The sequence below is a fragment of the Sus scrofa genome, chromosome 15 (genome assembly GCF_054392235.1).
Source record: "Sus scrofa isolate SSC_HxYL_T2T_F1_AM1 chromosome 15, Sscrofa_HxYL_maternal_Yorkshire_Landrace_v2.0, whole genome shotgun sequence".
Classification (NCBI taxonomy): Eukaryota; Metazoa; Chordata; class Mammalia; order Artiodactyla; family Suidae; genus Sus; species Sus scrofa.
In genome coordinates, this window is record NC_139397.1 from 140,892,886 (window position 1) to 140,917,450 (window position 24,565).

Below are 24,565 nucleotides of genomic sequence, written 5' to 3' on the forward strand. Positions count from 1 at the left end.
TTATGGTTTTTGATCTTATATTCAAGTAATAAATCCATTTGAGTTAATTTTGTGTATAAGACAGTAGTCTAGTTTCATTCTTTTGTTTGTAGCTGTCCAGTTTTCCCAACACTTCTTTTTTTTTTTTGCCACACCCATGGCATATGGAAGTTCCTGGGATGTGGATCAAAACCAAGCTGCAGCTGTAACTCATGCCATAGCTGTGGCAATGCTGGCTCCTTTAAGCGACTGCTCTGTACAAGGGATGGCACATGAGCTCCAGCAGTGATCTGAGCCGCTGCAGAAACAACACTGGATCCTTAACCCATTGTACCACAGTGGGAACTCCCAACACAGTTTATTGAAGACATTGTCATTTCCCCATTGTATTCTTGGTTCCTTTGTAATCATACATTTTTTTTTTTACAACATTCTTGTCTCCCAAGAACACAAATTTCAGTGCTGATTTTTATTTCTAATGTGTGAAAGCTTTATATTTTACATTGTAGCCTGAAATAAAGTCTTTTTCCAGTACCTTCCTATGCACAGACACTAAAGTAAGGTTCTTAAGCGTCAATAATAACACAATTTTAAATTTAGACAAAAAATGAGGGAGATAAACACGCATCTTTTTTCACTTCTCCGTAATTGCAAGTTTTTATTTTACAGCCTCAGCAAACCATAAAAAGAAATGATCATTTTAAATTGGTAGCAGACATAGGAGAATTCTTCTAATCCAGGAGGTATGAAAATGATTTACTTCTAATAGCCTCAGAAGGCCCAAGTAAATTATGTTTCCACTACTGACCTAAATATGTATTGTCTTTAGTGGAGAGTGCTTAGTTTTGTAAAATCATTAAAAAAAAAAAAAAAACTTTCACTCTTCAATATTACAGTTTTCGTTTGTTCAGGGGATACGTGAGGATTATTCTAGAACCTCTGCTTTTCATTTTGAATGTACATATTTTATTCATTGCAGTTTCTCACTTAGTGGCAGTTTATTCTTCCCCTTCTTGGTATCGACTTCCACTTCCTTTAGTTAAAGTGAGGGCAATTCTCAATATATTGGTTACTTTTGCGTTTCTTCTCACGAGATTTCTTCTCACGCTCTATGAGAATTCCAGCTCAGCAGCAACCAGACCCTCTTCTGACTGAAGGTGCTTTCTCTATTGTTTTCATAGAGAAAGAATAAGGTAAATAAGGTAAATGCATTTATTTTTCCTTACGGCACTGCGAATACAGGAAAAGGTGAACAATGTTTGGGGATAAAGCCACTAAAGAACTCAACAGACCTGGAGTTCCCATCGTGGAGCAGTGGTTAACGAATCCGACTAGGAACCGTGAGGTTGCGGGTTCGATCCCTGCCCTTGCTCAGTGGGTTAACGATCTGGCGTTGCCGTGAGCTGTGGTGTAGGTTGCAGACGCATCTCGGATCTTGCGTTGCTGTGGCTCTGGTGTAGGCAGGCAGCTACAGCTCCGATTCGACCCCTAGCCTGGGAACCTCCATATGCCGCTGGAGCGGCCCAAGAAATGACAAAAAAAAAAAAAAAAAAAAAAAAAAAAAGACAAAAAAAGACAAAAAAAAAAAAGAACTCAACAGACCTAAAGACGGTGGGGAGGCCCTGATGCAAAAGGGCAGCTACACACAGTTTTCTACACTCTCTCCCTTTATATGCAGGTTTCCAAGCACTTGGACACAGCTTCCAAGCTGTCACTGCTTCTCAGAACTATTTTCAGAAAGAGGAAGTCTTGATTTTAAAGGCTGCTTTGCTTTTCAGTTGCATCTACAAAAAGCGTGTGACTAATACCCAGTCATTCTGAACATAATCATGACTCACAAAGGCCTCTGGTGTGATGGGACCTTCCCAACGAGAAGCTACAGGGGGTTCGCTATGAGGAGGGACCTGAATCTGAAGGAATGCTCAGAAATTTGGCAAAAGTGGACATTCACTGTTTTGAATAAAGATCAGTTGTTTTGGAGGAGCGTTGCCTTGCTCTTCACAGTATGCAACTCCCAAAGAAAGGGCCTTTCTCCCTCTCAAAACAAACAAACAAACAAAAAAGAAAAACCGAAAAAACCCCTCATTGCCACAGTCTCCTTCTCCATAGAGTAGAGCAGGTAATCTCTGAAAGAGGTAAACCAGATCATGCCACCTTCTAGGCTGCAATTTCCACAGGCTTCTGTTGCAATGAGAATAAAAATCCAAGCTCCTTTCCAGGGCCCACGAGGTCGGTCCCCTGTCTAGTTCCACGGTTTCATCAACCTTTCGTTTCAGCCTCGCAGACTGTCACTCTGCTCAAGGAACCCTTCTATTCCCACCTCATGGCCTTTGCCCTTGCTGCTTCCTCTGGAAACTTTTCCAGAAACTGCAATGCTGACAGCGACTAATCCTTCAGATCTGAGCTCAAAAATCACCTTCCCAGAGCTATTCCATAACTCCCCCCTTCACCTTCTGCAGTCAGGAGTTGATACTTCCAAGTATCCAAGTCCAAAAAAGATGTTTTTGAGGGCATGGGAACGCTTAGAAAGTGGTGCCCAAATCTGAACCACGTGTCCATTAAGAAGTTAGATGCAATGTGTATGATCTCAAAGTTTCGCTTGAGGAAATGTTAACAAAAATTTAACTTTTTACCATCCTAAGTGTTTTTCTGGATGATCTGCATCATTTTAGTTTGATGGACCATTTTAGTTTGTGTTGGGAGATTCTGGGTCATTGCAATTCTCTGATTTTAAACCACTCTGATCCCATACAGGATTATTACATTTTAAAAATTTCCACTCATTCGGTTTACTTATGCAGTAAGTATAATAAGTAGTTATTGTACACCTACTATGTGCCAGGCATTCTCTTAGGCATGCAGGGGATTCTGCAAGGAAGAATTCCTGTCCTTTGGATATTCTCACTTTTGTAGGAGACACAGACCCAGAATTAATGACTATTCTAGTTCAGGTAGTCTGTCAGGTGAGCACTCCCATGGAGGTGATATTTAAGGACAAAGTCACCTTCACCTAAAGATTCTATTTCCTCATAGTCCCCCCTGCCATCAGGTGTTTGTTTTTTTCCTTTTTGCTGTTCTTAGACATCTACCATCTCTGTAGAGGTTATTTTCATGCCTTTTGATATCCCAGCACAAACACACATGAAACTAATAGCAAATACGAACACTAGATACAGAACATTGTCAGAAAACTTTTTTTGGTCCAGACTGTACTTTTTTAAGTCCTCTCACACCAGCTCTTGAAAGATCAGTTCACAAAAGAATGATATGAGACTTTAAAACTTTTGTTCAAAACCTGAGTATATTTCTCTCTCACCCCAATTCTGTGAATATTACAAACAATACATTGCTGAAAAAAAAGTTCTATTGTGACTCTTATTTTCAAATAGTGTAGAACATATCTTGATACTAGATTAACACATATGTATTCATCATCAATCGCAAACTATGGTTAAAGAACACAGTTTGCATACGAGGACTTAGGATAGGCTCTTACCGGGGTAACTGCCGAATGTCTCCAGAATACTGTTCATATTTATAGTTGACCACATACCACTGGGAACTATAAAATTTACAAGCCTGAAAGGGGAAAAAAAAATGACAATTAAAAATTAGCGTGAAAAAATGCAGCTCTCCAGACAAAAACCATGGCGAATTCAGTTCTCATCATCTCTGGGGTAATGTTAAGGTAGCTACAGTAGCAACTTTAAGGTGCATAAGGGGCTTGCTCTAGGGCAATGGAAAGCTAACCTTTCCCAGATTCTGAGAGGAGAAACCGTTTAACATATTGATTCTGTTTGTCTGCATCAAGGAAAGCCTAATTTAATCACCCTCTGAATCATAACCGGCTATGTTCCTAACCTCAAGTACAGTCATTTTGCAGCTTTCCTTGGCAACCCTTCCTTTATTTAACAGTTCTTAGTAGTGAAAGATGTTATTATTTACATGTACTCCTTTCATCATAATTGTAGCCCATTTCTTCTTGTTCTTGCATCAGTAGCCAATTCTTTTCCTCCTTGTAACAACTCTGTTGCCAACTTGAAATCAGTTTTTCAGTTTTACTTCACTGCCTTCTGAGTCCAACCATCTCCACAATTATTTGTCAATTTTATAAATACATGAGAATAAAAGATGACCAAAACTTTTTTTTTTTTTTTTTTTTGGTTTTTAGGGCCACACCTGAAGCATACAGAAGCTCCCAGGCTAGGGGTCGAGTTTGGGCCTATGTCACAGCCACAGCAATGCAGGATCCGAGCCCCACCTGCGACCTATGCTACAGCTCATGCCAACTCTGGATCACTAGGCGAGGCCAGGGATCGAACCCGCATCCTCATGGATCCTAGTTGGGTTCGTTAACCGCTGAGCCACGAAGGGAACTCTGACCAAAAACTTTTTTGAAAACAAAGTTAATGGCACAAAATAACTATCTGATAGCGGTACATAATGGCTGTTTATAGTATCTACTGATGGCAAATATCTCCCAAACACCTACCTTATACCTAGCACTGTATTGACCCTGGAATACTAATGGGGTTTCACTAATTGGCTTTTAAGATTCCTTTTCATTCTCAAATTACCTGAATCTGGGGATTTAATAGCAATACCAGGATTCTAAGGAGACCTCGTCCTCTAGCATTTGTGTGGGGGAAAAAAAATGAAGAGCAATGAACATACTGCAATGTGAGAGATAAGACCTATGACTGTTTTTGTAACCAAGAAGGGGCCAGATGAGGAGGTTTCTTTGTGAGGGTCATTATTCAAGGTGTAGAAGTGTTACAGCAAAGCACGCCCTGGCACGGTCATTCGGTCATCGCAGAAACAGAAAGCAGGAGGGAAAGACCCCAAGACGAGTGGAGAAAGGGGGCGGAGAACCCACGTTTCCATCACCTGACTCAAGATGCACAGGAAAGCCAGGGAGACGGGCTAGGAGTCCTCTACTGCTCTGGATTTCTCTGGTCCTGAACTTACTCAGCACCATAGCTTTATTTGTTCAGGAAAACACCCCCACACAAACAGGGACTGAGGGCCAACAACGCATCAGACTGAGACAGGGATATGAGTGGGAGGACAGTGGCAAGGGGACAGGAGGAAAGAGGAGTTTAAAAACAAAACTGCGACAGGACAAATGGATGGGCAACAGTCCAAAGGAATCCAGGGGATGTGTATTGACTACGGATGGAGAAGGGGGATGCGAACAAAACTAAGGATTTAGCTAAACAAACTTTTCAACTTCCCAATTCCTGAGCCAGTTCTGCACACCATGTGTTTCTGGAAATAAGAGGAAAATTGAGCCCTGATATGCTCCTTGGCTAAAAAGTTCCACCTTCACTTGAGATGAAGACGCGCAAGGCTCAGAGCATCCCATCCCAGGAGGCAGAACTTTCATGACGGTGGTCCTCTCCCACCCACTTGCCTTCCTCTGTACTTTGCTGTAGCGCTCAAATGAAACAAAACGGAAAACAAAGAGCATAAAACCCACCCCCTCGATGCATTCCCTTCAATCTTTTTCTGGCACATAGTTCTACCTAGTTCCCCTCTAAGTATGTATTTTAATTTGAATATGTTTTTTATTCACTTAATGGCATATTCTGGAGATTTTTACATTTGCTTTCTAAATTTTAGGGCCACTTTAAATAAGCAGAATAAAGTATTATACTCTAATTTACCAACCCAGTCTCCTAGTTTTGGAGATCGTGAATTCACTAATTTCTTTTTGTTCCTTTTTTTTTTTGTTGTTGTTGTTGTTGTTGCTATTTCTTGGGCCGCTTCCGCGGCATATGGAGGTTCCCAGGCTAGGGGTCTAATCAGAGCTGTAGCCACCGGCCTACGCCAGAGCCACAGCAACACGGGATCCGAGCCGCGTCTGCAACCTACACCACAGCTCACGGCAACGCCGGATCGTTAACCCACTGAGCAAGGGCAGGGATCAAATCCGCAACCTCATGGTTCCTAGTCGGATTCGTTAATCACTGCGCCACTACGGGAACTCCCCCCCTTTTTTTTTTAAGGGCTGCACCCAAGGCATATGGAGGTTCCCAGGCTAGGGGTCAAATTGGAGCTGTAGCCACTGGCCTACACCACAGCGACAGCAACACTGGATCCTTAGCCCACTAACTGAGCAAGGCCAGGGACTGAACCCACATCCTCATGGATCCTAGTCTGGTGCATTAACTGCTGAGCCACGAAGGGAAGTCCTATTTGCTAATTTGCTGAACAAACATTATTGAACCCATACTCTGTGCCCTGGGTTATTCCAGGTGATTCACATACATCAGTAAACAAGGGACAAAGATTCCTGCCCTCTTGATACCTATGCCCTGTAAAGAACGAGTCAATAACCCAAAATAAGTAAACTGTGTAAGGTGTTAGGAAATGGTGTCCTGTGAAAGATAAATTGGAAGAGGAGGATGGACAGAGCTGGGGAAAGGGGGACAATTTACATAGAATGGTTAGGGTGAGTCTTACAAAGAAGGTAACATTTGAGCAAAGACTTAGAAAGAGGACAGAGTGCGGGGTTATTATAGTTACTTCAAATTTTGTGCTATTGTAGGAAAAAAAAAAATACTGCTTCATGTATTTTGTCCTCACATCCTCCCCCAAGTTTGACCCATTTTGGCTTATTTTCTTAGGATCGAGTACCCAAAGTATTTTAAAGATTTGTGATTAAAAAAACAAAACAAAACAAAACTGCCAAACTGATGTATGTTCTTCACAAGAAAAATGTGAACAGAGGAGCTACAGGGCTTTATTCTTGGTCCGGAACTAGTACTGACTTTTGGTCAAACCATTTTACCTATTAGGATCTCTGATTTAGCAACTGAACATTCAGAATACCAAATAAGATTTGAACTTCCCGTCTCATAGTATCAATCTCTGCATGCCCTGATCTGGAGGTTTCAGTGGGACAAATGTGCATTGCCTAATCGCCCTTTCTTCGGATGGACACTCCCTATGTTTAACCATGATAAACATGGATATTCACTCACAGCACAGACAGAATTCATGAGCTGTCACAGGCTTAACCTAAACACACACACACACACACACACACACACACACTGTACTACTAGGTGCTTTACCTATAACCTTCATAAGCCTTTCATGAGATTTTATTATTCCCATTTTACACATCACAGAGACAAGGAGAGGCTCAGATTTTTGCCCAAGATCCCACATCTGAAAGAAATAAGATTTCATCTGGATTTGTCTGACTCAAAAAATCCCTTCTACTAATTTATGAGTTGTTTGATGACTGAAGCCTTAAAAAAAAAAATCGCATCTGGACCATCATTCCCCATGTTTGGTGGGGTGTTTCTGTGTCTGCCTTGGAGTCAGACAGAGCTGGTTTTCAAGTGTGGTATCAGTTGTGAAATCTCAATTAAGTGACTTAATATCTCTAAATTTCTTTATCTGTCTACATAACACCACCTTCATTAGGATTAAATGCCTATAAAGCATCTAACGGAGGGTAAGAAATTAATAAATACTTGCCTAAAAATATCAGTTTTCTGGAGTTCCCATTGTGGCTCAGCAGTAACACAACTGACTAGTATCTGTGAAGACTTACTTGGGTTCCATCCCTGGCCTCACTCGGTGGGTTAAAAGATCCAGTGTTGCCATGAGCTGTCGTGTGGGTCATAGACAAGGCTCGGATCTGGCGTTTGCTGCGACTGTGGTGTAGGCTGAAGGCTACAGCTCAGATTCACCCCCTAGCCTGGGAACTTGCATATGACTTGGGTGCAGCCCTAAAACACACACACACACAACCCTCCCCAAATTTAGTTTTCCTAGCAAGTTTGACTCAGTCTATAATCACATTCACACCAATTGATAACAACAACTTATTTTTCTTGATTTATTCAAGTATAGTTTTGGAGAAAGAACTCTGATCATCACAGAGTTCTGTTTTAATCAAATTCCTTCTGAATTTATTTGTTAAGATTTTTTTGTATCCGGTGGTGGGTACATATTAGGGCTGCACTAGATGACCCCTAAGAATCCTTCTAAATCTGTGATTTCTCTGATTCTGAGAAAGCCAGTGCATTTTACAAACACATAAACCTTTCTCCTACATAGTTATGGCATTTGGGAAATGTTATGCATAGAAAATTATTCTCTATTCTTTGTTCCAGCCCACACAGTCACTCTAAGTAGATCATTAAGAACTATTATAATTATGACTACAACTCTTCTTTGTCCAAAAACTAAGCTGAAATGACCTGCTGCAAATTCAAAGTCAGAGGCTACAACGCTGCTTGTTATAAGACAAATGGTTCCACTTTCCCCTTAAAAACTATCTAGCCCACAACAGTTTCTTATCCCCATTAAAAATAGGGGCTGCCACAGACTACTTCAAAGGTAAAGATAATATGCAGCAAAACTTTGCAGAGCTGGTTAATTTTTCCAAAATTTTCCAAATTTTCCATGCTCTGATTCACATTTTATTCCTTTATTATGTTTGCTTGTTCAGCTTTATCTTGCCATCTCTGCCTGTTAATATGTTTAGACACAGAAAAACTGAGCAAAGCAAACTTGGTCGAAGGCTCTTAAACCATCAGATGGTGCTTCCTAAATTGTACTGTGTCCATGAATTATTTGGGGTCGCGAATTAAAAATGCAGGTTCCTGGGTCCCACAGGAGATTCACTGAATCAGAATCTCTAGATCCTCAAAACTCATTATTCTACTGGAGCGACAATGTGGCTTTGTCCCTGTCATGCTGACTGCCTGTGAACTGAAAGCATTAGGGTCCTAGCTTCACACAGAGAACTCCAATAACTGAGATTTCCTTCTAGCTTTCCCTCAAGTAGGCACAGCCTTTTAAAAGAGCAGGGGCAGATCAACTCCAGCATGGCTTCTTTTCTTTTTTTCTTTTTATGGCTGTACTTGCGGCCTATGAAAGTTCTTGGGTCAAGGGTCAAATTGGAGCTGCAGCTGCCCGCCTACACTACAGCAACACTGGATCTGAGCCACATCAGAGAAGACGCCACAGCTTGCAGCCGCCCTGGATCCTTAACCCACTGAGTGAGGCCAGGGATCAAACACAGCCTCACAGAGACATCGTCAGTTCCTTAACCTGCTGAACCACAATGGGAACTCCCAGCATGGCATTTTATTGATAGCGCACATTCTGTATATGTATGTGTGTATGTGTGTATATGTGTGTATATATATAGTTTGGCTTTTTAGGGCCACACCCAAGGCATATGGAGGTTCTCAGGCTAGGGGCCAAATCAGAGCTACAACTGCCAGCCTATGCCACAGCCACAGCAGCTTGGGATCTGAGCCACATTTGTGACTACACCACAGCTCATGGCAACACTGGATCCTTAATCCACTGAGTAAGGCCAGGGATTGAACCTGCAACCTCATGGTTACTAGTCGGATTTGTCTCCGCTGAGCCACAATGGAAACTCCCACTATATGTTGAATGAATGACTCTTCCACATTTTTTCCTTTAGAAATAACTAAACATGACACCTTGAAAGTTCTAAAAATCTACGTATTTTAGAAAAGACTAGGCAACTGTAAAGGGCACTCTAAAATACTCTAAACAAAACATTTCATTTTTTTTCCTCCCTTTCCCTTCCTCTTTAGAGAATCATTAGAATCAATTCAAATCATGTTATATACCTCAGATAGCAATTTGGGTTTGGCTATGTAATTTGTCCATCTTTTAAAAAGGCTGATTATTAGATTCTGGCTACAGAGTAATAAGCAGGTAATAGATGGCTTTTTAGACGTAAAATTGTTTTTCTTTCTGGCTATAGAGGTTTATTTAATTACATGACTACTTTCTTGCCAGAAAGATTTATGCAACCACAAAAGGTGTTCAGTTTGGCTTTTAGTCACCACTGGCATTAATTTTGTGCTTGTAAAATGATGGTGGTAATTTTTGTATTAATGCCATTCCTTATAAAGTTTAGAATTAATTATGGCTATTGTATAAATGTTGAAAATGCAGCATCACAAAGTTATGTGGATTCAGGTAAGTTCTATTTTGAAAGGGTGGCTGATAATTTATTGTCCACATGGAGGCCCTTGAAAATGAAAGGAGATGCTATCAGGTTATATTTTGAAAGGGTGGCTGATAATTTATTGTCCACATGGAGGCCCTTGAAAATGAAAGGAGATGCTATCAGCCAAGCCAACAGGTGGATCATGAAACTTTCTACAAATCAGGACAGGGGTCACCCAATAAATACATCAATATTTTAGAAAAAAGAAAAAGGCTCTGAAAACATTTTTTTTCTTTAACTGGACCACATTATATATTCTTTTAAAATGCAATCATTAATTTCTGCGTCATAAAAATAAGTTAATGATTTTTTAAAATTTGTACTACACTCATGAGAGAGAAATGAGGAGGAGTTTGAACAAAATAAATGATGTTAACTATTGATCTTATTCAGTTTCAGAAATCATGATAAAATCTTATTTAATAGATTTTTGGGTCTGTTTTTTTAAAATATGACTCCATATTAGATAGTGTTACTACATATATAAATATGCATGTACAACATAAAACATAATGTCATATCAAATATCAGCCATAGTGAAAATAATTTTTTAACTATTTTGTTTAAATTACAGAGTAGCCTAAATTGCTATCTTTGTTGATTCTAAATTGAAAGTGAATCAAAATATTTGATTTGTCTTTTCAAAATGCATCGCATTAAAACAACTGAACAAACTTTAAAATTAGACTTTCATAAATCATATCTATGCCTAATCTGGGGACTTACACTCTAATTTCCCAGCTAGATGCTACAAGTATTTTGTCAAGACATAAATAATGGATGGTACTAAAAAACCTTGGTAATATTATGATCTAATCATGCGAAGCATAAAATCTGGGTTGTAATTCAATGCAATTGAAATTTTAGGTTCAAACTTATGATGGGTTCTTTTTTATTCTTATATTATACTCCAGGGTCTCTGACTTATATTTCTATGTCTTTAATCACTTACCACCAACCATTGCAGTATGATTTTTATTGTGGAAAAGATTAGAAGAAGCCAATTTAGACTTGGAACAGTTCTGTGTATTTGGAAATAAGACTATTAGTCTGGGGATTTGACTGACTAGGAAGCAAAATTTCTTCAGAGTGATTAACGTGGAACACAAAAACATTTTGTTTTCACTGTTTTCATCAGTGTTTTCCATACACATTTTATCCTAATGCCACTAAAGAATAAATGTGTCTGAATTTACCTTAACATTATTACCTTTACTGTTATACCTTTAGTGTAAAATAAATTGGATGATCCATTTTATTCTGGCCATGAGAGAAATAAAATCATTACACATTAGACTAGGCCATATACAGGACAATAGATTTTAATATTATTTTTTCCACTTAATTCTTGATGTTGTGAAATAAATATGGCTTTATTTATAAATTTACTTTTAAAAAGTACACATAAAATAAAGTTCCTTAACCTCCAGCAAGATCTTTGTTAATGAATTAAGAGCCCTATTCTTTTTTTTTTTTTTTTTTTTTTTTTTTTTTTTTTTTTGTATTTTCTAGGGCCACACTTGCGGCATATGGAGGTTCCCAGGCTAGGGGTCTGATCGGAGCTGTAGCTGCTGGCCTTCACCAGAGCCACAGAAACTCGAGATCTGAGCCATGTCTGTAACCTACACCACGGCTCATGGCAACACCAGATCCTTAACCCACTGAGTGAGACCAGGGATCGAACCCGCAACCTCATGGTTCCTAGTCGGATTCGTTAACCACTGAGCCACGATGGGAACTCCAAGAGCCCTATTCTTAAGGGGGAAAAACAGACTTTTTATTTGCACTAATTTTATGGGATGGGATTATGATTTTTTTTTTAATTTTTATAGAGATTTTTATAGTTGTATTTCTCCCAATGTCTTCCAGTAATTGGAGAATAAGGTGAGAAAAGGTATGCATACATGTATGTGAGACTGGGTCTCTTTGTTGTACTGTAGGAAACTGACAGAATGCTGTAAACCAGCTATAATGGAAATAAAAATCATTTAAAAAACAATAAATTATGCGTGTACCCCTGATATCACCACAGAGGAGTTGGTTCTAGATTGATGAAAACCATGCTTGCTGTGCCCTGGTCTAAAGTTAATGAATGCATTAGAATCACTCATTTGCTGCCCAGTGATTGAGAATCAGAAAACAGCATTCATTTTTACTTAATTTATTTATATATGCCCTGCAAAAAGTGCCCAGAATCATTTTTTGAAAGACTCATTCTTATTTCTGGATAAGTTTGCACATCATTTTACATATGAGATTCAAACAATTTGTATAAAGTCCAAAGGCATTTTGGTTTAAGAATGGTTTCCTTATCACTGTATACAATATGCAGTTCAAAATTAAGTTTCGAGCGTATAAAATTATTTTAACCATACAAGTAAAAAATGAACGACCCTGTGTTTTCTTCAGACAAGATACATTTCATTCTATTTAGTTATGTGGCTGCCAGTTAACAAAATGGGGCATTTGAAATTACAGCCAATCTCCCTCTCCCCATCACCGTCTTTGAAATGTCCAGGCCCCACATTGCTTAAATTCTCTTTAATTTCTCAATGTGATGCAGCGTCTACTTTGAATATTTACAATTTTCTCTTGAGTTAATTGGATGACACTTGTCTGAGTCCAAATGGTGGAAGAGGAAGAAATCTTATTTCCAATATTATATTCATTTGGTCATATTGTTTGAAAAAAATTTTACTTCTTAATAATACAGCAATATTTTGGTATATAATTTAACAGTCTACTGAACTATTCTTAGTTTTGGAATCCATACGGTATTCTGTCTGAAGAGTTTCAATATTTTCACTGGGTTTACCTTCAGAGCACTTTCTAGGTAAAGGGGCAACAATGTACCATCATCAGACGGTGTCACAGCTTCTGAAGCAGTCCTGTTAAAGAATGACCGGTGACCCCGAATTACCCAGTCCAGTGAGTTGCCCAATCTTGACATGTCTTTGGCATTTTTTGTCACTGGTTCACTCTTTTTTCTTTCTTTCTTTTTCTTTTTTATGGCTGCACCTTTGGCATATGGAAGCTCCAGGGCTGCGGTCGAACTGGAGCTGCAGCTGCTGGCCTATACAACAGCTGCAGCAATGCAGGATCTGAGCCACATCCGCAACCTGTGTTGCAGCGTGTGGTAATGCTGGATCCTTAACCCACTGAGCGAGGTCAGGGATCGAACCCACATCCCCACGGACACTATGTTGGGTTCTTAACCTGCTGAGCTACAATGGGAACCCACAATAGCTCACTCTTGATATTGACAGTTCTTTGATTCTGTGAAATCTCTTTCTCCTTATTTTCTTCCTACCTTTCTGTCACTCCATCTCCATTTCCTATGTGGGGCCCTCTTGGCCAGCCCCTTAGGTGGAAGCGTCACTCAAGCACCTGCCTTGTGGCACTCTTGGGCGAACTCTTCCAGGCTCACATCCTTTCACATCCTAAGCCAGCGCCCCCTCTTCCTCCTGTGCTGAGACCTATGTAAGTACACTCTTTGGACCTCGTCTCTGCATGTCACCCTGTGAAATTATTTTATTTCCTTCATCCCTCTCAGCTTGAGCCATCCACACTTTCTTCTGGGCACCTTATTTAAATTACTGGCACAACTCTCTAGCCAATAGTTCAAGCCAGAAAGGTGGGAGTCATTGCCAATGCATTCCTCCTCTCCTTTGCTTTCTTTTCGGTCACCAACGTCTGTCAATTCTATCTCTTTAATAGCTTTTTAGTGTCACCATAATCACCCTGCCATATGTTAGTACAGGTCTTTAACCCAGCTGGGCTCTAAAAATAAGTAGTTTCCTATCTGTCCATCTCCTCTTTAGTCTTACTTATCCTTCCAGGCCCACCAATCCATTCTCTGGTCTGCCTGTAGTTGCTTTTTTCTAACATGTGAACCTGACCTTGTTTCTCTTGTTACAATAATACTCCAGGGGTTCTTGTTAATTGCATTGCAAAAATCTGATCACAGGTCTGCGTTTTCCTGCCTGGTGGTGAGCTCTTTGACTGTGTTACATCCAATGGGTATCAGTAGCTTAGTAAATGAAAAATGTTGGTGAATAATAAACCCAAGTCCGATCTTTCATGCAGTGGACAAGCCCTTTTATTGCATATGCTTTGTATGTGAGCCATAGTAACAATACAAATCAGTAAGAGAGGAACTTTACTGGTAAAGAATTAACCCTTTGTAAAGACAGAGAAATTAACTCCACACAGCTGGACTGGGAATCATAGTTTCTGTGTATATTTAAAGGAGCAGCTTATTTAAGTCACTGAACTTGCATTTATCTCTAGGACATGAGAAAAAATAATCTGGTAATTACGTAGGGCGTTGAGAGGAGAAATCTAAAGGGATGAAAAAGTTCAGATCATTATGATAATGATGATTTTTATGATCATTATTATTTACTTCCAACTATGAAATTAACCTTGTTTCTATTTCTAATTTGCTGGATGAGGATACGTTCATATAGAACTACCATCACTGTGTGCTATCTGGGATTTGTCTTAGTATTGTATCTGGACAAAGATAAACACTTTTGACCCTAATGATAAGAATTAAGAAGGGATGTGGCCATAAAAAGAAACAACTTATTTGATCTTTTGGAAGCTTAAATGCTCCCTTTCTCCTCATTACCATCTGCTATAATGAAATGCATGTCAGGGTTCACCTAACAGGTGATTCTGTTTTACTTGAGCTGAATTGTGCCCCTGCTTCCTGAGGATTTCCTTCTGTCAGGTTTACATCAGCATTTATCAAAGATGTTGCTTAAGATACTTGGGGGTAAACAGAATTTCTCCACGGTCAAATGTGTTTGGGAAATATTTCACGACATACCTTCTAAGGCAGTCTCAATGGATATTAGCTAGTTAAAGACTGTGTGTGTGTGTGTGTGTGTGTGTGTGTGTGTGTTTGACCTATGAAAATCCTACAGCTCTGGCTTTCTGCAGAACACTCTGTGCCTGTATGAAATTGGGGTCTGCTGTGATCTCAACCATTTTTTTTTCTCCTGGTTTTTAGTGTGAATTTTCTATGGAAGCCTAAAGATATCAACAACTTTTATTCTTTCTTATTTGAATTTGATTTGATTTCCCCCATTCAGTCTTGGGCCCCACTTTTGATTATTTTTTCTTTGCTTGAGAATGCAACTATTTCTGGTCTGGAAACCCTGCTTAAAATATGAACTTTTTCTTGCTTCAGTAACCCAGTACTTTCTCAGTGAGGATGGTACATAACCATATGCGTGTGTGCGCGCACACATGGATAGCTAGAGGTTTAGATACTTTGCTTCCATTCTTTTTTTTTTTTTTGGTCTTTTTAGGGCCCCACATGCACATATGGAGGCTCCCACGCTAGGGGTTGAATCAGAGCTGCAGCTGCCAGCCTATACCACAGCCACAGCAACACCAGACCCAAGCCGCGTCTGCAACCTACACCACAGTTCACAGCAACACCCGAAGAGCAGGGCCAGGGATCGAACCTGTGTCCTCATGGTTACTAGTCAAGTTCATTTCTGCTGAGCCATGATGGGAACTCTGCTTCCATTCTTTTAATGTTTCCACAACTTTTAAGTTCTCTTGTGATTTATGTCTTGACCAAAGTGAGATTTTGATTTTTGAATTCATGACTTAATCCTCACTTCATCATTATTCTACTCCTGCTGCAGGCTGGTTTCTAGACATTGCAGAGGGCTTTGTTGGCAGAGTGACTTGCTACTTCAGTACTTAGTATTTCTCTCAGCCATTCATCTGAAGTGGTCCCTAGACCCTTGCTCCCTGTTGGGACACTGCATTATTTTCAACTCTCTGCTCTCTCATCTTCTTTGTTAAGAGAGACCAAACCAAGGGCTTAGTTTTAATTAGAGTTTTGCATATATTAAAATGAAAACGTCTCTATAGAAGTTTTGCTTAAGAAGTCTGCATCCTATTTATAGATCCCTTTAATTGCTCCCCGGACCCCTCAGTAGGAGGAAGTGGTGCTTGTTTCATCACGGACGTGTTTGATTTTTTTTTTTAAATGGTTATAGATGTTGATTTTTAAGCCATTTGTGAGGATCAGATAAAACACTGCTTCCCAGTTGTTATTTTCCGAGTGTTTTCATACCACTGGCCTATTTATTTCTAGAAACACAGCATTGGGATTATTAATATCCCCATTAAAGATGGAGAAACTGAGGCAGAAAGGTTACATGTTTGTCGAAATGAAGGACATAGTTCCTTGTGAACAGTGGAAATGTCTCCATTAGGTCAGGCTATTAAGTGCATGGTTTGAAGGACCTTTCAAAGGGAAAGAGCATGGGGTTAGAGAGATCAGGGCCCTAACTCTGGCTCTGGGTGAATTTGAGCAAGTTATTTAATCATTCAGAACCTTCTTTGTAGGCTGTAACATGAGATAGTAACGCTTATAACACAGAATGCTTTCTCTGTATATACATGTAGCTCATTGCTGAACTCTGACCTGTGTTAATTTAACATAACTGTGAGGTGCTTTAGTGGATGTGAAATACCCCTGTCTTGTGTGAGGAATATTTAACCTTCCGTTTAATAGACTCGGAAGAGAATTAATAACAGATAAAACAGGAAAGGGAGAGACTGTTCCTTTAAGTTTCCATTAAAAACACCAAGTCATTCAAGAATTTTAAAAAAGAAAAGAATGCCCAGTGCCTTTCCTAACAGGCTCAGAGTTGTCAAAGTAGAGCTAAGAGGGAGAATTCAAAATCAGTATTGAACTGGATGTGTTTAAATGACATTCATGCCAGTTTGTTGCCTAGCAACCAGGGTGTTTGTCCTTGCCACCCTGGGGAAACACAGGGCAATTTAGCCCAGGGTGCACCAAAAAGGTTGCTTAGTGCAGCGCAGAAGCTGCTGGAAGGCAAACGCTTGTTTCTACTAAACCCAACAAATTAAATGAATTCATTTCAGTGCTGACTTACTCTGGTTTCAAAAATTCAGCCAATGGAGTTCCCGTCATGGTGCAGTGGAAACAAATCCGACTAGGAACCATGAGGTTGCAGGTTTGATCTCAGTGGGCTAAGGATCTGGTGTTGCCATGAGCTGTGGTGTAGGTCGCAGACGTGGTCCCATCCTGCATTGCTGTGGCTGTGGTGTAGACTGGCGGCTACAGCTCCGATTGGACCCCTAGCCTGGGAACTCCCATGTGCCACGGGTGTGGCCCTAAAAAGACAAAAAGCAAAAAATAAATAAATAAATAAAAAATGTGTGAAGCTATTAAAAAAAAAAAATTCAGCCCATGTTCCTTAACATGTGGTCACTAACTACAGGCATCAGGGTTACCAAGCTACAGTGGGGGTGGTTCGGGCAAAGACTGAGAGAAGTGTTCCTTCCACAGAGCAGCTGTAGCAAAGCACAGACAGGCATCATGGTTCAGAGGGCAGAGACTAATTGGCCTGGGTTGGGATGCTGGACCTGTCTACTCCCAGTTATGTGATGCTGGACATGTGCCTTAATTTTTTGCCGCAAGTTTTCCTCCTCATTAAAGGTGATAATGGTGGGAGTTCCCATTGTGGCTCAGTGGTGACAAACCCGACTAGTATCCAAGAGGACTCGGGTTCAATCCCTGGCCTCCCTCGGTGGGTTAAAGAATCTGGCATTTCTATGGCTGCGGCACAGGCTGGTGGTTACAGCTCTGATTTGACCCTTATCCTGGGAACTTCCATATCCCACAGGTGTGGCCCTAAAAAAAAGGCAAAACATAAAAATAAAAGGTGATGATGGAGATAACAATGAAATGCACGTTTATCATTAATGTAAGTAAAGGGCAAGAAGCGTATCTGGCACAGAGCGAGTAGTCAATAAAGATAAGCTGCTATTAGCTATTGAGGTCGAGACTTTTTGCCAGCATAATTCTCTGGGGTCATTTCTCAGTCTTAACCCAGCTCTCTGGTGACCCCTTTTTACCTACTATCTTCCAGGCTCGACTATTTATGTTCCATTATCCTCATGCGATATTTGTAATTGGGTTTCTTTTCTTTCTATCCTAAGGCACACACTTCTCTTTATCTCCGTCCTTAAAGCCAAGTACAACCATAGGAATTTCCACAGGGTTTTCATGTCTAGTGAGACAGAAAAATTAGAAGGGGATAAAATAGTTTCTTCCCTTCTTTTCCTCATCTTTCTCCTTCATTTTCTCTTTCTTTTCTCTTTCTTTCTTTTCCTTCCTTCCTTCCTTCCTTCCTTCCTCCCTTCCTTCCCTACTTTAGATCCACACCAGTGGGAAAAACATGCTAAGAAGATCCATTCTCATTGCCAAGATGGATGTTCTATCCTGAGACTTAACAACTTCAAAGTTTCACAGATACCTGGCAACTATGGTGGACAGACAGCATTATACTTGACTTCTCCTTGGAACAGTTCTTAGGAGAAATGAGAAGCAGAGGGTGGATGTGAGACATGGAGGAATAATCCTAGCAGCCAGTTGTTGAAAGGAAATTAATAGAGGAACTGAGGTAAAGGTAAGGTTTTTTTCCCAGGATGAAATAGCAAGACAAAGTCATACTTTGTGGCCAACTAGTTCTCGGCTGAACATTCTCAGAGAACTATAGAAATAAAGGGACCAATCTGGCCCGTTGAAGTTGTGGTGCAGCAGCTCATGAAAGTACAAACAAAACTAAAGATCTCTGAGAACTCGGAAATACACACAGAAGTCTCCAGTATTGCACTGACCTACGTTTCAGACCACCCTTTCCCTGGGAAGGCAGCTAAACTTGACATCTCGGTTGGATCCACCCCCAGAGGTTGGGGGTGTGGTTTCTGATTGGGTCCTAGAATTTGGTCTTTGAGCTGGGTGGCCCTAGCCCAAAGGCACAGCAGGCAATAAAATGAGCAGGTGTTAAGAAGCAAAAGCTGAAGCAGGCTGGCAACCAAGTTCAAGGTCTTGAAAGCCTCAGGTTCAAAAGACCCGCAGGGAAGCATTAAGAACCCCTGATTTATGTGACAGCAATTTTCCACATTCTAAAAGAGACTGCAGAATCTGGAATACACAAATACCCTACACACCCAGAAAGAGGGGCGAGGACCAAGAAAGGAAAGTCTCTAAATCATGGAAGAGTTTATAAATCTATTCAAATAACACTATATTATATTACAAGTTACGTTATATTGCAAATGATTAAGAAAGGACTGATGAACTTAATTGGTTTCTATGATGGACAGGCAAGTCCAGCAGATAGAACCATAAAGCAAAACACATGTGGGATTTTGATTTCTCCATATGATATTTTCACTATCAAATAATAATAATAATAATAATAATAAAGAATCTGATGACATTGCTAAGGTGACTACCTAATGACTTAAGAATAAAGTTGTATTTTAACTTTTGGAGACAATTTTAGAAAATAAACGAGTTGTTTCCAATTCTGGCAGCATTTTAAGATTTATTCTAAGTAATTTTTTTTAAATATCTTTAATTAAAAAAATTCATTTGTAATACCACAACAATACAGAAAATATAAATTGAAAATCAGTCTCTCTCTCTCTTCCCTATAATCCCAAGCTTGTGAGGTAACCAATGTTATGAGTTTGATGTACATTTTAAAATACTTTTTCTAGGCTTATATAGCATATTTACACATTCAAATTTTTTTTTATTATTATCTCCAATGATATACTGTGTGTTCTGCAACTTTGTCCTCTTCACAGCATATCATGGGCATTCAAGTTATACAAATATGTGTAATTTTTATCAGCTATTTATTATTATGAACTATAGATGTGCTGACATATATCCAACCCCACCTTATCAACTTATACGACAAATTGCTGCTGCAATACTCATGCTTGTAATTATAATTTTAGGCTCTAGTGTTTGTTTTTCTAGTGGTACGTTGCCTATTTATATGCATAGCTTAACAGATGCATTTGGATAGCTCAAAAGGTTATAGACATGTGAGAATTACAAAACACTGGGTGAGGGAGTTCCTGTTGTGGGGCAGCAGAAACTAATCCACTAGTATCCTTGAGGATGTGGATTTGATCCCTGGGCTCACTCAGCGAGTGGGTCAGGGATCTGGCATTGTGGTGATCTGTGGTGTAAGTCACAGACACGGCTCTGATCCTGCACTGCTGTGGCTGTGGCATAGGCTGGCAGCTGCAGCTCCAATTCAAGTCCTAGCCTAGAAAGTTCCATATGCCCTGGGTATGGCCCTAAAAAGCAAAAGCAAAAAATAAACACTGTGTGATAGTGTTTATTTCCCTATATTCTTAATATCACTAAAAGATACTCAACTTAAAATTTTTCTTCATTCAGTTATTATATATCATTTTTGTTTTATTTATTTATTTGACTGCACCCACACCATGTGGAAGTTCTGTGGCCTGGGATCCAACCCATGCTGCAACAGCAACCTGAGCCACAGCAGTGACAGCACCAGATCCTTAACCTGCTGAGCCACCAGGGAACTCCATCATCGTTTTTGTTTTAATTTGCGTTTCTATGATTACAAATACGGCTTGGCAATTTTATATGCCTCTTTGGTCAGCTGTTATTTCCCCCTTTGGAACTGTCTGCTCCTCCCTTTTCCTCCTATTTTCTTGGGTTATTTAGCTTTTTCATATTATTTTTGTAAAATTTTGAGTATTAGGAATGTTTGTGTTGGCAGGGGGTATGAAGCAAAAGATAAGAGCTGCAAATAAGTTCACTTATTTTCTTTTGGCTTTATTTATGGTACCATTCATTGGAACGAATTTAACACTTTTATTTGTTGAGTCCATTTTCCATAACTTTCCACTTAAAAATGGTTTCCTATGTTTTTATAACTTCTGTTTTTAAAATTAAGATGCTTAAAATTCATCTGGAATTAATTTTTATATGTAATATGAGATAGAGCCTTAAACTTATTTTTGTCCAAAATGGATAGCCAAGTGGTATTTGTTGAACTGTCCTACCCTTCCCTGAGAAATGCCATATTTACCATTTATTAAGTAACCATGTGCACTTGGATCTGTTTCTAGATACTCTGTTTCATTTTCCTGGCTTACTTTTTTTTAATTTCAGAAGACAGGAAAAGATGGAGAATGTCTCTATTTTTTAAAGCTTACATTTCTCTAATACCAAAGGAAAAAAAAGAAAGAAAACTAGAGCCAAATTTCATTCATGAATATAAATATGAAACATTAAAAAGAAAGCAATTCTAATGTAGTAAAGGACTAAGGTAATATTACAACTTGAAAAAAAAGTTTATACTGGGAACATAAGAATGTATCCACAGGACAACAACTATTAATTCTATTATAGTGCTAAATTCAAGCAGAAAAGCTACTATGTCAATAGGCTGAATATGCTTTCATAACATAGGGTAGCCAGTCTTTATAAGCACCTTGGAGACCAAGAAAGACCCTTCTTAGAGATGATAAAGACCAAGACGGACCCTTCTAAGACACTTCCTTTTTACCTGAGACTGTCATAAAACACCAAATCAAAAATAAGATAGGATGACGGACAGTAGCATTATTATTCAATATTGTTTTATAGATATTAGATAATAAGACAAAAGTCAAAAAAACAATATATTTATTAGAAAAAATTTTAATTGTTTGCAGTTGATGTGACTGCACAACTAAGAATTTTTAAACAACCATTAGGATCAGAAAGTTTAGTAAGCTTTTTTAGGGCTGCATGTGTGGCATACGGAAGTTCAAGGCTAGGTGTTGAATCTGAGCTGCAGATGCCGGCCTGCGCCACAGCCATACCAATGAAGAATGCAAGCTGCGTCTGCAACCTGCACCAGCGCTCACGGCAACGCCAGATGCTTAACCCACTGAACGAGGCCAAGGATCAAACCTGCATCTGTGGATACTATTTGGGTTCATTACTACTCAGCCACAACAAACTCCCCAAAATAAATAACTTCTTAAAAGTCTCAGCAATGAACAGTAAGAAAATGAAATGGGTTTTATAAAGTCCACTTGCATTTGCAAAAACATTATAAAATTACATGGAAACAAATTTAACAACAAAGTTAAAGGTTTTTACAAAGAAAGAGCCATATTTTAGTAAAGAACTCATAAAAAGAGGTAATTTCCTGTTTGGAATTCAATATCATAAACATTTCAAATCCTATCTAAGTTTCCACATATTTACTGCAGGACTTTTGTAGATCTAATCTCAGTGATTCTGATTTACTTGTGTAGAAAATGATTTGCCAACTCTTTTTTTTTTTTAAACACTGATGGCTTACTAGATACTAAAACTTCCTCTAAGGTGACTGTAAACAAATATTATGGTACTGACATCATATTTGACAGTAAATGTGAAAACAGTATACTCATACATCCTGATGTTATCTGAATTTGCAATTTTTGCTTTTTTTTTTTTTTTTTTTTTTGCATTTTAGGGCCACACCCTTGGCATATGGGAGTTCCCAGGCCAGGGGTTTAATTGAAGCTGTAGCTTCCAGCCTATACCACAGCCACAGCCACATAAGATCCAAGCTGCATCTGTGACCTATACCACATCTCACGGCAATACCAGATCCTTAACCCACTGAGCAAGGCCAGGGATTGAACCCGAGTCCTCATGGATCCTAGTTGGGTTCGTTACCATGGAGCCACAATGGGAACTCCCCTTTTTTTTCAATCTTTTTAGGAGGTGTTGTAAATCAACATGAACTTTGGGAAATAAAGATGAAATGATGGAATTGGGGGAAAAAAGGCATATTGATGGCCAAGAAGATCTGGATTGAATGGTCCAACATAAAATATGTACGATTAATCAGATGAGGATTAAAATGTACACTCCTAAGGCTATTTCATATTCATACAAACATGATTTTGAGTTGACAAAGGATTCTGCTACTATATGTAGCTGTAATTAAGTTCTCATTGGGATACTTTCTCAGGATTTGGACTCCGCTACTTTTTTTTTTTTTTTTTTTTTTTTTTGTCTTTTTGCTGTTTCTTTGGCCGCTCCTGCGGCATATGGAGGTTCCCAGGCTAGGGGTCCAATCGGAGCTGTAGCTGCCGGCCTACACCAGAGCCGCAGCAACGTGGGATCCGAGCCGCGTCTGCAACCTACACCACAGCTCACGGCAACGCCGGATCGTTAACCCACTGAGCAAGGGCAGGGACAGAACCCGCAACCTCATGGTTCCTAGTCGGATTCGTTAACCACTGCGCCACGATGGGAACTCCGGACTCCGCTACTTTTAATTTGACCTGTGCTGGGCTAAATGGTATCACTGCATTTTATGCTAAGGAAAAACATTTTTTTCCATTGTTTTTCCATTTGCTCATTTAATAAACATCGGCTAAATAAGTATCTATTAAGTGCTGGTCCCATCCCTACTCCAAAGCAGCCCGTCATCAGGTTAGAAGAAGAAGCATCAGTTTTATAGGCCACTCCTACACCAAGTGAATATAAGTAGCTGCAACACCAACAGACTTTTATCAGGCCCTTTAAGCAGTCCACATGGTCTTACCATTAACTATATCCATAGTTAAGACCTGAAAGAACTCTTTGTCTTAAAATAGAAACTCTGTTATCCAAACTTCTCACGTAGTATGGCCTTTTCTACAATTCACTCCAAACAATTAAAATCAAATCAAATCTTTTTGTTACGAACACTCACCTATTTCTCAGTGTGGGGATTCTAACTTATGAAAAAACAATTTTTTTAAAAAAATTCCAAAATGGTCACCAGTTAAGGAAACACAATTCACAGGACATAACAGGTGATAAAGTTTGGAAAATATTAACTAACCACAGGATCTGGCGTTCTCTACTGAAAAGGACAGCTTACACTAATGGTACATGGCAGAGGGCAAAGCTTCATAAAGGATTGGAAGCATCTCATTTACCTCTTTCACCAGTAAGTTTTCTGCTTTGTGCTCTGCATCTTCAGGTACTGTTGAGTACAATGTTCGGATGTCCCAAGGGACTGTGGTGGTCTGGGAGGAACAAGGAAAAGAAGTTAAGCCTTACAGCTTAAAAGCTCTGAGCAGACCCTATACCAAAGGCACAATACGCAAGTTTATTAGATCTCAGCATTTAAGGATAAGAGAAGACAGAGAAAGTTCCATCGTTCTTACAAATTTAATCTCTAGGAGGGAAGATTCGAACCTCCTTTGATGACCACCACTAGCATTACAGCCAGTCCCCTTTTATCTGCAGTTTCAGTGATCCATGGTTAACCAGGGTCTGCAAGTAGGAAATGGAAACTTACTTCCAGAAATAAATAATTCATAAGTTTGAACTTGTGTGCTGCTGCAGGGAGTGTGATGCAATCTCGAGCCATTCCACTCCAGTCGCCCCCACCATCCACTCTCATCCACAGACTCAGGGCTCAGTGACCCAGAATCATCCGAAGCAGATGACCTTCATTCTGACGTGCGGTCAGAAGGTCAAGGCTATGTCACTATGTCAATCACCTCACTTCATCTCATCACGTAGGCATTTTAACATCTCACATCATCACAGGAAGAAGGGTAAGCACAGTATAATAAGGTATTTTGAGAAAGAGACCGTGTTCACATAACTTCCATCACAGTGTCTCATTATGCTTGCTCTATTTTATTATTAGTTATTATTGTTCATCTTTTACTGTGCCTCATTTA

The 24,565-nt window shown here is 39.5% G+C and overlaps 1 protein-coding gene across 50 annotated transcripts in view; it reads right to left on the minus strand.

Annotated features, from left to right (window-relative positions):
* Positions 1 to 24,565, minus strand: part of DOCK10 (dedicator of cytokinesis 10) — a 276,098-nt gene that overhangs the window by 122,851 nt on the left and 128,682 nt on the right. For all 50 annotated transcript variants that reach the window (XR_014830527.1, XR_014830528.1, XR_014830525.1 and 47 more), the window contains exons 3-4: positions 23,810 to 23,899; positions 3,476 to 3,558 (exon numbers count right to left, since the gene is read on the minus strand). Coding sequence is in view for 38 of the 50 variants with exons in the window: in XM_085001312.1 (XP_084857438.1) it covers positions 3,476 to 3,558; positions 23,810 to 23,899 (173 nt within the window). In the remaining 12 variants the exon portion in view is untranslated. The remainder of the gene's footprint in view (positions 1 to 3,475; positions 3,559 to 23,809; positions 23,900 to 24,565) is intronic.